The sequence below is a fragment of the Chroicocephalus ridibundus genome, chromosome 15, assembly GCF_963924245.1.
Source record: "Chroicocephalus ridibundus chromosome 15, bChrRid1.1, whole genome shotgun sequence".
NCBI lineage: Eukaryota > Metazoa > Chordata > Aves > Charadriiformes > Laridae > Chroicocephalus > Chroicocephalus ridibundus.
The window spans coordinates 9,316,871-9,329,968 of NC_086298.1; the positions used below are offsets into that span (position 1 = coordinate 9,316,871).

Below are 13,098 nucleotides of genomic sequence, written 5' to 3' on the forward strand. Positions count from 1 at the left end.
GGAAGTCTTGGGGGGAAAGTTAAAGAATGAAAACAAATCATTGTACTTTATAAAAGCAATAACCTGTAAAAGCAAATTAAGAAGTATACTCTCTTTTTTACTTCACGGATGTACAAGATTTGGCAATAAAGATTAGAATTAACTTTTCTTCTAATTTAAATATTTTATAGGTTTTCCCAATGTATAAGTGGAGAGAAAGGAGACGTGCAGTAGCATACAAAAAAAACGGTTTCATTAAAAAAATACTCTTCTAATATGAAATACAATTTCAAGAGCTATTTCAGTAAAAGTCTGAAATAGGAAAGTGGTTTTGAGTTTTTATCCGTGACCTCAAAGGCAATTGTAAACTTTTCTCCATAGAAAGGAGGGGGAGAAGGAAATTTTAGGTGGTAATTTAGAGCCTCTCCTTTATTATGTTCAACAATATTTTTTCTTTGACCGTAATACAGGTTTTTTTTTCTATGAACACAATTTTTGGTGACCCTAATACAAACCAAACGTAGTCCTATTTAATAATTTGACCGTGTGCGTTCCCCCTCGGTCCGGGCGACAGAGCGGGTGGCCAGGCAGCACCAGAGAGACCTGGGGTTACAGTTAATTTCTCTGAAGCTGATCCTTTTAACAGTCTCTTCAGGATTTTCTGCAAAAAAAGAAACCCAGTAAACTTCCTCAGCTCTGCTTGTGTCTTTTAAAGTAAAGCTTTATACTTTTTTAACTGAAAACATGAATGATGAATGAATAATGTAGAATGCAAAAAGACTCTTGAATTTGGAATGAGGGAGGGTTCAGGTCTTCCAGGCATCATTAAAACAAGAGTTATGTTACAAACAACGCAACCTTCTCTCCTGCTGAGTACAAGGTTTCACATTTGGTCAAGGTCTAGTTCAACTGGCTGAAGATTTGAATTCTTAAATTCATGAACAGACCTTTTAAGATTAAAAATAGACACCTGCATGCTTATTGTTCCTTGGCTGTAGGTACCCTCGCTCTTTTGGCAGCCAGCGGGTGCTCGATGGCGGTGAAACCACCATCCGATCTTACATGAGAAAAACAAAACTAATAATTTATTACTTTAAGCTTTACTTAACTAATGACAAAAATAACATTATTTTTCTACTTTGCTATCTGCAGCAAAGAGGAACATTATCAAAGCAGTACGTAAGATTTGTATTTATTTTTAAGGACTTTTATCTCAAAAGTGTTTGCATTTATAGATATTCAACATCAATGAATATGAGTGTGGGTACAAAAGAAATGCCATTATTTTGAAATTTTGTAATAATATTAGAAGAACAGATGCTTTGTGACTACAGCCCCATCCAAGCAGCGATGCCGTGGCACTTACGAGTACTTAAACACCAAAAGAGGCTGAACATGGCTGCGTTTTTTCCAAAGAACCGTTGCAACGTCTGCTACCATTCAAAGTTCGTCTAAATAAACGTGGAGCTGCGTTTGGTGCAGGGAGAAGTTCCCAGCCCGGGTTCTGCCGTCAGTGGCCGCGGAGGTTGTCCTTCGGGAGATACTGTGGGTGAGGAGCTGCTCATTTGGAGGCAACGTCTGGAGGTGTGAATGCGCTCGGAGCCAGGGTTCGAGCAGGGATGAAAACTTGGCCCCCAAAACATCCTTTAGAAATTTGAAATAGTAATTTAATTCATACTTATTAAAACTTTTCTTGGCGATCATTACTTTTTTTTTTTTCCTTGTAAGAGCCCGTTGCCTTATAGTTGCCGTGCATTTATTTTCAACATGCCTCTCCCTAGAAGTTATATTTTTAACTCTGAAGTATTCTGTACTGAAAGGGGACGGTGTGGCAATGGGTTCATGTCTTTCAGGGAAATTCAGTAGAAAAGGGAGGCTACAAATCCCCTGGGGATATTTGTTATGGATGAGTGACGGCAGGAGGGTTGTAGGGGGGCTAAGGAAATCTGCCGCCTTTTGGAATCCCAGTCGGAAGGTCCAGATTTACTGTGGATTTGACTTAATAACTTTTACAGTGCAGGGGGGGGATAATTACGATATTGATTGTTATTCTCTGCCAGAACAGAACTTTCTGAAGGACACTAAATCTGATCAGGAACACAAAAGATCAGTGTAGTAAAAGCACTAATTTTTATAGTACCTAGTATGAATTATACTTATTCTTGATGATAGGTACTTAGAAAAATGACTGGAAAGAGAATGAAAACCTGTAAATGCTTAGTGCGTGCCACATCATTACCTTCAGCTATCAGACTTTCTGAATTTAGGAGAATAGCAATCTTGGATTTTAGCGAGATGTGTCAAATGCAGAAAAAAAGTATTAAAAAAAAAAAAGTCATGCTGAATAAACGTGTAACACTTATTTTGAAACATCATTATCTCGATCAGTTTTATTTAGGGAATTTGGCAATGACAATGAAGATGAAATAATGTATTTTGACAGTATGCAGAGAGGGTTTGAAGAAAAAATAATGGGATTGCCCAGAAATTGACTTTTGAATGGTGCCTGGATGTATTTCTGTGAACCGTATCGCTTCTGAATGGATTGTTAGAATTTCTTCTTTGCAAATGTATCTTGCTATACTTTTTGTACCTTACTTATCAGGGAAGGCAAAAGCTTCTAATTGTTATTGGAAAATAAGTTTAAATATTATTAGATTGTTACAATCTCTAAGCATTTCCCACGAAATATTCCATGAAATTCCACGAAACTCGTCTTTTTTTCTACATAGTTGTATTTGTTCAATGCTGATAACACCAATGTGCAGTTCCTATCTGGTGTTTCCTCGCCTGTGCGGAAGAAGTCAGCCTGTCACTTTTTGTGAGCTTGTAAAGAGCTTTTGAAAGGGAAGTGGATTTTCCACAGCATCGCAATGGATCTGCATCAAGAAAAGCAATTTCTATGGTGGTAAACCCAAACTTTTAATAAAGGAGTGGCTTGGTATAGAACAAAAATTTTAAAACTTGCAGAAAAATGTTATGATTATGCTCATCTCTGGTCACGTCAAGGGGAGTTATGAATTAATGGTAGCTCTCACAATTAACCTGGTAATGGTGCGGCATCTCTTTGTTAATTGTATTTACAGGTATTTTTTGGCATCAGAGAATGGTCTTGCTTCTAGATACTCCTCTAACATGATTTCTGCTTTAGGGAACCTTAGTATTTGTTCTTGACTTTTCATTACTCTAAAGATCTCCTAAAATAATGTTTTATAATTAAAAATAATCCCGAAAGACGGCATGTGGAGTCTTGTAAGACTACTGTTAACGTAAGATACAATTATGTTCTGTGGTACAGGTGCCAGACCTTGGAGGAGGCGTCGGAGGCCAAGGAGGAGGCGCGGGAGGCGGGCGCGGGGGACGGCGGGGAGCGCGGGGGCAGCCGGAGCCCCGAGGCCGGGCTCCCCTCCCTCTGCCTCAAGCAAGTCTTTCCCAAGTACGCCAGGCAGTTCAGCTACCTGCGCCTCGTCGACAGAGTGGCTGCGCTCTTTATCCGATTTCTTGGTGTGAAAGGGACAACGAAGTTGGGGCCAACGGGTTTCCGAACATTTATAAGGTTGGTAAGGTGAAGGTTTCTGTAGGAATTGCTTGAAGTGTCGTCGAGACCTTCCAAACTCCCGATGCTGTGGGGTAGCGCTGCTGTCCCTGCGCCTCCCTGAACTTGGGCCGAATAAAGGCAGGCACTAACAGTGGCGTGCTTTGAGCTTGTAGGATTTGTAATGCCTTCTAAAGAAACTTTTCCCCGTAAGTTCCATTGAAACACTGCATATTTTTTTACAAAATAGATATATTTTTCTCATTCTAAGCTCCCAAAATACCTGACCTCTGAAACCGTGCCTAGTAGGAACCTGGCTCTATTCGACAGTGGATCAGCAATGCTTTGGGAGATGCTATTTGCGGTTTTAGTCAACATGTCACGTTCCTAGTAAATCGTAGGAATACCATTGTGAAAAAGTGACAACTGAAATTGGGTCACTCGAGATCTGACTGCGCTGGCCGGGGGGGCAGAGCCGCCTGCCCCGGGCCACGGGAAAGCGCTGCCAAGTGCCAGTTGCTGACGCGTTGTGCGCCCAGGATTTGCATTGTGAAATTGCAACTTGCAATGGCAAGGAACTCAATTTATTTTTTTCACATACTTTTTATTTGTGAGGGGTTTTTTTCATTGTTTTTTATGGCTATCTCTGTTCTAGTCATGGTACGAATATCTCATTTTCTGTCTTTCATTGACAATGACAAAAGAAATAAGCGGCAGCGGCAGATGTACTCTTAAAATACAGATCCTGTTTCTATGCAGATGCATTTAGCATTCAGGAATGAATATAAACAATTTGATTTATACAAATTATGCTATATAGAAAATGACTGAAGGCATCTGCTCTATCCACAGACCAGTACAGGATTGTTTCCAGTTCTGTATTTTCTATTGTTTAGTCCAGCCTTAATTTGGCACTTGTCAGAGGAACACAGAATAAATGCCAGCATTTTCTCTTAAGACTATTAAAATAAGTTGCCATATCTCAATGAAATCGTGTTTTCAGTTTCCTAAAGCATGTAAAATTAAACTTTTTAATATTGGCAAATATTTTGTTTATTTCTTTTTCCCCAGAGGATCTATACCAACTATATGGCCCTTTTCTGAAATGCGGCCATTACTGTTCATTTCAGAAATAAGGTCACTTTTCTAAGATGTGGGCTGTATCGCTCTTCAAGAATAAAATAGTGCACAAGTGGGATTTTGTGTGCGTGTGGGCAAGTGGTTGCAGAGACCAGCCACTCAATTTTAGCTAATCAGAATCCGTTCCCCTTCAATAATTTCTTAATTCTAAAACATACCTAAAAGGGAAATGCTGAATGTGGCTCTAGTTCTTGCTTGGATGCAGCCTAAGACTTTTTTTGGCACTATCTAGGCCAGACTTTAACTTTGTTTTAAGGGAGCTCTGCTTATGCTGCTAGAGAGTGAGATTCTTTTAAATTATCCAGGTTTTTGTCGTTGTTGTTGTTGGGTTTTGTTTAGTTGGGTTTGGTTTTTTTTGTTTGGGTTTTTTTTTTCTTTCGGGGTTTTTTTTCCTTTCTTTTCTGGCTAGAAATTTTGGCCCGCTCTTTGGCACGTGCGCTAGTTCCAGCCGGGCTGCCAGACATCTGACGGCTAATTCCCCTCTGCTGATCAACACTCCGCTGCGGGCTCGGACCACGCACGTGGCACATGCCCTCCCTGTGCTTATCACCAAAGGCCCCAGATGCATCCAGAGATGCTGCTGTTTTCTGGGCAGCGCGGTTCAGCAACGCAGAGGGGAAATCTGGTCAGTGCTCAGGCACGAAGACGTAATCCCGTGCCCAAAAGCTTTCCTTCAGCCCTTTGCAAAGAGGATCAGTCAGTCAAATAAAAGAGTATTTCTCTGTGCAAACTCTGCCTCATGGAGATAGTCTGTGCAGGCTGGGGTTGAGTTTCGCAATGTACCAGTTGATTCCGTTCTGTTACGGCCTCAAAGAGTGCTGGCCATAGCCTGGGAGAAAGCTGTGCGTAACGGTCAGCTCAGATTTTTAATTGGAATGTTCAGGGGTTTGGTTGGTTGGTTGTTTTTTTCCTGTTTCTTTTTTTTCCTCTGCTTTGTTGGAAAACCAAAATAAGACAGTTGATGTGTAATCTGACCTGCAGCCTTCTTGAGGCTAGCAATTAGCATGAGATGGCATGTGCAAGTCGGATTTAGATAGAATCATAGAATCGCCTGGGTTGGAAGGGACCTTTCAGATCATTGAGTCCAACCATCAGCCTAACTCTGACCAAAACCATCACTAAACCATACCTCTAAGCACTGTGTCTGCCCGGCTTTTAAACCCCTCCAGGGATGGTGCCTCCACCACTTCCCTGGGCAGCCCGTTCCAATGCTTAATAACCCTTTCAGTGTAGAAATTTTTCCTAATATCCAGCCTAAACCTCCCCTGGCATCAAAGGCATCAAAGCGGGACATTCCTGCTCTGAGCCGCTTCTGGCAGAGGCGGTGCCTGGCTGATGGGAACAGGCGGCAGCACGAGGCACACACAGATGTTCTGCACCTCAAAAATTCAGGGCCGTCACCATTTCAGATACAGACACTGAGTGAACGCTGCTTGCTTTGCCGTCTGCCGTTTGTGTTTTACCAGACCAAGCACGTTACAGTGGGTGTGTCCATCTGACATGGGTAAACTTTTTTCCAATGTTCTTTCATTTTTCCCTGCAGAATTTTTCCTAACTTGGATGTTTGGACGTAATCGGATTTTTTTCTTTATTTTTTCTATTTTTCACAGAAACTGCAAACTGAGTAACAGCAATTTTTCCATGGCTTCTGTGGATATCTTATATATTGATATCACAAGAAGGTGGAACAGCATGGGTATCGACCACAAAGAATCAGGTAACACTATTTTGTATTCAAAGACTATGGAAGCTGGGTTTTTTTTTTTTTTGTTTTGGTAGCTCAAGCACACCTCAACTGTTTGGTAAAAATAATGGGAACAAGTGCATACATCTGAGGCATGTACACGTACAACAAATTCCTCTGTTTAGTGCCATGGCAATTTCCCTTTATCTGCAGAACAGATCACGCTTAGTTTTCAGTTTATTTATTGGAACAAGTCTTCTGCAAGCCCCTTTGTATGGTCTCAATTTTACATTCATAATTCTTGTTGCTGTTTGCAGAGAAGCATTTAAAACATTCCCCATGGAACCTCCAACTTCATTACAGGGTAAGAAGGTGTGTCCATATTAGAGTAGCTTACGTGGGCTAGCAAAAGCCAACCAGACAAAAAACTGTGCAGGAGGTAGAAATAAATACGCTTAGCTTCTCTTTTGGATTTAATTCTGTTCCCCACAAAGGCTACTTTGGGGACAAACAAAACTACCTGTATTACTTTTCCCAGAGAGTTCTCTGCCCCCCAGCCAACAGTATACTCCATTTTTTCTTCTCCGTTGTCTCTGGGATAGGCAAGGGAAGGACGGTGGGTTTCTGCCCAAGCTGACTCAGTGCTCAGCTCTTACATACGCTCTTACTAAGGATGAGTTAGCTGCTTTTTGCTGCAAGCACCCCTTACTGGGAATTGTGCTCCTGTTAAGTCGCTTTTAAACGTTTTAACCTCCAGCTTGGACTGTAATGCTCAGTGTAAGAGTGTACTCAGAATGGCTGAAAGGCTTCTATAAGAAATTCGTCTGCCCCAGCCAGGGTTCACTGTACTGTGATGGGACTTCCTTCCTTCGGCTGCCTGGAGGCAGGAGGTGCGGGGTCCGTTCCCCAGCGTGTCACTCCCCGTCCTTCCCTCGAACGGCCGCTGGGGAAACACCTAAACACCTAAATTATTTACCTCTAACTTAGGAACATGCATGTAAATTAAAATACAGCCCTTAAAGATGCTAGCCAAGAACAGAGGCTATGGGAAGTTGTTTGCTCAACAGCAGTAAGGATTTTTTTATAGTTTTAAAGCCAAAAGGAAAATGTTTATTAAACTGTGTGATCTTATTCCCAGCTTCCTTGGTGATTTACTGTGTTACCATCACGTATCTTCTAGATAGTGCAGTTGAGTGGTTGCAAAAATGAATATAAATACTTTCCTATTACACAGTTGTATTTAGGATATTAAGCTATTAGAAGAAATCTCTCACAATTTAATAAGCAGGCCAGAGGGAGCATTCCATCCATGTCTTTGGTTTTCTGTTTAAAATTTGATTACATTGTTTTGTTATTTTTTCTGGATTTATACATAAACATGAAAATCGGTTTTATCTCCTGAAAAAAATAGTGCTCCCTCAGACTGCCCAAACCCCGACTGTGTAAATCACACGAACTGAACGGTCTGAAATTACAAACTGTCTGCAGTTTGCCTGGACCCATGGTAGAGTTCGTCCCCATTCGCTTCTACGACAGATTTGTCATAAATTCCTTTCCAAGGAAAACAAACTCATTGAAATGTCAGTGTTTTCTTGCTCCCGAGTTTGGCTCTTATCTTCTGCTCCCACTAAAGGGCAGGCCTTCTCCGGTGGACGTACTTGTCCCGCAGTGAGAAACGGTCGTATTGGCTTTGGGTCCGCGCTGGTAACCCTGGGACCCCAGAGCTGACTCTGTGCCTGCAGACCAGGGCGGTAACTTTCTGATGTAAATATTTTCTGGGTTGAAGTTTAGAAAAGATTTCTCTCAACAAAAGAAGCTCTTCAAACCTAGTTTTTCTAAACGTTTGAATGTTTGTTTTTTTTTTTCCCCCTAAGTGGTAGCACGCTATTGCTGCAGCGTTAAAGGACTTGGCAGTATTAGATAACGGCAATGATACCGGGATGCCCCGTTTCCCGCTACCGAATACAAATTGCATTTGCATCTGTACCTCAGGGTGCTAGAGAAAATGACTTGCTTGTGAGAACAGGTGATTACTGAACATCAACGATGGGTTTCTGCTGTTGATTACCTTATGGACATAGTTTTGTGAGGTGTTCGCAATGAGCTGGTGAGTTTATTGACGTTTATGAGGAAAACCTATTGAAAATGAAGAAAAACTCATGTAACTTGCTAGAGAAACAAAGAGCCAGCCTGCCCTTCAGTAGTGAATTACCACCCCATCTGCTTTGCTCACAGTTTTAGATCTGAGACAGTAATCTATCAAATAGCTGAATTCAGGGATTATTTTCTTGTTATATTAATGGCCTAAATACACCATTTAATATATAAATTAATTTCTAAAATTGCTATTACATTTCTGTATGAACTTGAGTCAATAAATTTGGCAAATTTTATCTAGCTTCTGTAAAACGTTGGATAGTTTCAGTTGTGCTAATATTCCCATCTCGACAACAACGACAAAAATTGTTCCTGGCACATTTTTTGAGCCATTTATAGCAGCAAAACAGCAGTTGGAGTATTCGTGAAGGTTTTATACCGCTGTTCCTTGTGGCCACCGAGGAGGATTGTCAGCGTGGGATAAAGAAATCCACGTCGATGCCGCTGGTATAAAATACATTGCTGGTCGCAGAGCTGCAAGCTGGCATCTCCCCAGAAATTGGTTGAAAACGTAGTTTTATATAAGAAGCTGAACACGGACATCAATGTATATCCTCCTGCATCTTTTTTTTTTAATGCTAAAGTAGCAGAAGAATCAAAAGTCTCCAAATTGAGACTGACCTTTGTATTTGTTATCCCACCCCCCTAAAATACACCTGTAGTTCCCTCCTCCATAAACATCAAGAATCTCAGTGATACACATAATAATTTAGGAAAGTGTGGTCAGGTTATGACAGCAGTAAAATTGTTTGTGTATAAGCTTTTTTTGAATATTTGAACATACTTCAGAATTGTTAATGAGCCTTATATTTGTATGAAATAGAGAAGTATTATTTTGTCTTGCTTGAACATGGGAATCCTATAATATCCTGTGGAGTTTGCGTATATGAATTCAGATAAGATAAGGCAAAAGGAGAATAAGTAAAATAGACTGTTCATGTGTCTGATAGGAAGAGTAAGTCCAGACCTAAGATTAGAAGGGAGAAAATGAAGGTGTAGTGCAGAGGAGATAGCGTGGTTCGTTATGTGTGAACTCCCGTACTACTTTAGGTAGGTTAGGCTCACCCGAGTTTCACAGGTATGTAAAATTTGACTATTTGCCTTTAGCATTTCAGCGTGGGTAACTGTCACTGACATGGTTAGCTGATAGAGTTTCCCTAGCAGAAATTACAGAAATGCAAGTGAATCTTCAGGCTTTCAGAAATGAAGAGCTTTGTTGAGAGTCTCAAAGAACCAGCTGTTCCCTGGGTGTTAAACCACAAAATACTCAACCTTTTCCGTCGGCTTTGCGTTTGGCCCACTTCCAGCTGTAACCAACGCAGTCATTATTGCTGCTGCTGTAAAACAGCAGCTTCTGACTTTTTTTTCATTAAATGCTTCCCATGAGTGTCACTTGTGGGGGAGAAAGAGCGAATGCTACCAAAGGTGCTCTCCCTGCCTGCAGCTCACCGTGACTGATACAGTAATTCACGGAGCTGGCAGCTGCTGCTCTCAGATAACCCGACAATTCCTTCGCAAGCTGTTTCCCAGCCGAGATCGTAAGCGACCCCAGCTGCAGCCTTAGTTGGGAGAAATTATACTTCAGAATGTAATTGTAATATTCTGAAAAGGTGCCTTTCCTGCAGCATGGATGAGCCAACGTTAAAACCCTCAAGTCTTTCAATATCTCATCCTAAAATAATTGTCTTAAGTGTATGTTCAAACCGGGAGAGCCAGTTAAAGCCCCCACTTCAACTGTTTTTTATTCAGTTGAAACGGAACTAGTGTAGAGTTATTGGGTGAGGCTGAAAAATGGGCTCTCTGCCTTCCAAAGGAAGGCTGAGCATTCAGACCCAGCGCAGCCTTGGCGGAAGGGAAACAACACTTCAAATAAACTCACTTCTGCGATAAGGTGACACGTGGTAATGGGGTTATCTTTATAGTGCTACAGACTGAAATGCCATATTATTTCAGTAGGTCTACATCCGAACTTTTGTTTTAGGTCCATCTCTGAAAATAGAAGGTTGAAATGACCCAATTCAGGTGCCGATACAAACCTGATTTTCTCTCCAGGTGGATTGTTTTCCTTGAAGCTCAACGGTGTGTCTGACTCTGTTTCAGCTTAATACTTGAGGCAGCAGAAATCAAGGCTGATGTTACACCAACGTAATTGTACAACACCTTAAAATCCGGTGTTGCTGCAGCGGTTTGCGCCGGGACGCCAGGCTGCTGGTGGGGCTGATGGATGCACAACCAGCAGCAGCCCCCGTGGCAGCGTCACCCGGACGTAACCCAGCTGGGCTCACCGTCTGCTGAAACGCTGCATCAGCTCCTGTGCACGTTACATACAAATAAAACCTCATCTTTTGGTTTTTGAAGGACAGGCAATTTTTTTTTTTTTTCCCTAGTGAGCATTCCAGGTGGCTGCTGTTTAAATTAAACGATCATAGAATCGTAGAATCATAGAATTGCCTGGGTTGGAAGGGACCTTTCAGATCATTGAGTCCAACCATCAGCCTAACTCTGACAAAAGCCATCGCTAAACCATACCTCTAAGCACTGTGTCTGCCCGGCTTTTAAATCCCTTCGGGGATGGTGCCTCAGCCACTTCCCTGGGCAGCCCGTTCCGATGCTTAATAACCCTTTCAGCGTAAAAATTTTTCCTAATATCCACTCTAAATGTTAACTACCACGATTGTCTGTGTCCGCACCCAGATTGTATGTGTCCGCACACAGCTTGTACACATTTGGCCTTGGCGCTGAAGAAACCAGAGAGATTATTATGTTTAAAGAATGCAGTTTGCTAGAGAACGCTGTGCTATGACTCTCCTGTAAACACCTTCTCCTTGTAGGAATGGGTTTGCAAGCCTTTGTCGAAGCTTTCTTCTGCCTGGCTCAGAAAAAATACAAGTCCCTCCCACTCCACAAGCAAGTGGCCTCGCTGATTGATTTTTGTGAGTATCACCTGGCTGCCCTGGATGAAAAGCGCCTGGTTTGTGGCCGTGGGATCGTGGAGCGCCGAAGTGCAGTAGTTCCGAGTCAGACGGATGGACTTCACCTTACACCAGCTGCACATACACCCCTCCTGAATCGCACGGCCGCAGCTAGTAAATTTGCAGATTACAGAAATCATCGCTATTAACGGTGCTAATTCACCGGGACAGAACTGAGAATGAATCCTCAGGTACGTACGCGTACTGCAGGAGGAGACAGACTCTTGAATTCCTTCATCTAATAGTCGCAATTATTTATTTCAGCTTTTTAAATTTACGCTTTTCAAAAAGTCTGCTGCAACTCCCATTCTCCAGTAACGATCCTGGCAATGGCTATTTATTTACCTCTCTGTTGGACCTACTGTACACCTCACGTGACAAACTGTGCTTTCGTCCCAAGTGTGTAGAAAACCACGTGTGAAACAAGGACCGGAATACAGTGGGACAATAACCGGCGCCACGGGACCGGCTGCGCTGACGGAGAGGCGCGCTCTTATCAAAGGAATTACCGTGTGCGCTGGATGTATCACGGAAACCAGGCGAGGAGCTGCAGTCCCAAATACCGGTTCTGAACTATGGAAAACTGAAACCTGGAATTACGTTTGTGGTCAGAATTCAGGCTTTGACCCTCTTCTTTCCATGGCTTGGACTGTACATGTTGGAATCGGTACAGATTTGGTCATTGTCCATGAACTTATTTTTTAAAGTCGGTCTTAAAACACTGAAATCATATTTTGGCTGCTGGCTTCTTTGTACGTGTCTTTGCCATGACAAGTACTGTTAATTTTTTAAAGAAAAACTACAGATGTTTATTCTTTTGCTTCCACAGAACCAATAAGCTGACACTTATTCACGGAAAAAAATTACTTCATTAAGTCAAATTTGGTGAATCCTGTGGTGGGTTTGTTGTCAGGTACTAAGCACTGCTTCTGCAAAAAGCTTTGCAGTGTGAAGGCCTAAGAGTTCATCTAAATTCCAGTGAAACTGGACTCCTGTCACTGACTTTTAGCTAAACTAATTGCATTCTAGCTTTGCTTATTTTTTGCCTTTCGCATGTTTGTTACCTTATTTGGACCTGTAATAATATCTAGAGCAGATTTGTTTGTCTTTGCACATATTCTTCATTTTTTCCCTTAAATAACAGTATAACTCCGTACAAATTAGATCTATATTATTTAACAGGGTATTCTGTCACGAATGCTGGACTATACCGCTGCAGTTGTACAGAGTAGTCTTTGTTTTTCCAGACTTCCCTAATCACACTCCTCTTGCCGGGGCCGAAGCAGAACACGAGACTGGCTGAAAGGACGTGAGAAACTTGGAACTTCGGGGCTGTTCAGTCCAATTCTTTTCGGTCTCATATTTTATTACAATAATGTACGTCTGCATCTGAATTTGAGTTTCCTCCTTTGTTCTACTCTTCGGTGTTAATGAATCTAGTTATGTGCTAGTGTTCTTCATACTGTCAAAAAGCGCGACGCTGCCAGGTGGCGCAGCCTCTGGGCAGTGAGTTTTGGGGTGGAGAAAATTCCCTGAGCTCGACACCGCCGCGTTCCCACGGCCGGTCCGTCAGAAACGCGACCTTAAAGGGAGCTCACTGTGGGTGCGGAGGGAGCCCACCCCTTTAATGT

General features: G+C 42.0%; 1 protein-coding gene across 3 annotated transcripts in view; it reads left to right on the forward strand.

Annotated features, from left to right (window-relative positions):
• The window catches only part of TTLL11 (tubulin tyrosine ligase like 11), a 50,689-nt gene extending 37,828 nt beyond the window's left edge, over positions 1-12,861 (forward strand). For 2 of the 3 annotated variants that reach the window (XM_063353109.1, XM_063353111.1), the window contains 3 exons: positions 3,278-3,535; positions 6,265-6,371; positions 11,327-12,861. In XM_063353109.1, the coding sequence (XP_063209179.1) occupies positions 3,278-3,535; positions 6,265-6,371; positions 11,327-11,616 (655 nt within the window). In that variant the 3' untranslated portion in view covers positions 11,617-12,861. Of the gene's footprint in view, positions 1-3,277; positions 3,536-6,264; positions 6,372-8,212; positions 8,446-11,326 lie in introns of all 3 variants that reach the window. The other variant, XR_010073402.1, reaches the window with a different exon arrangement.
• Positions 12,862-13,098: the final 237 nt, after the last annotated feature.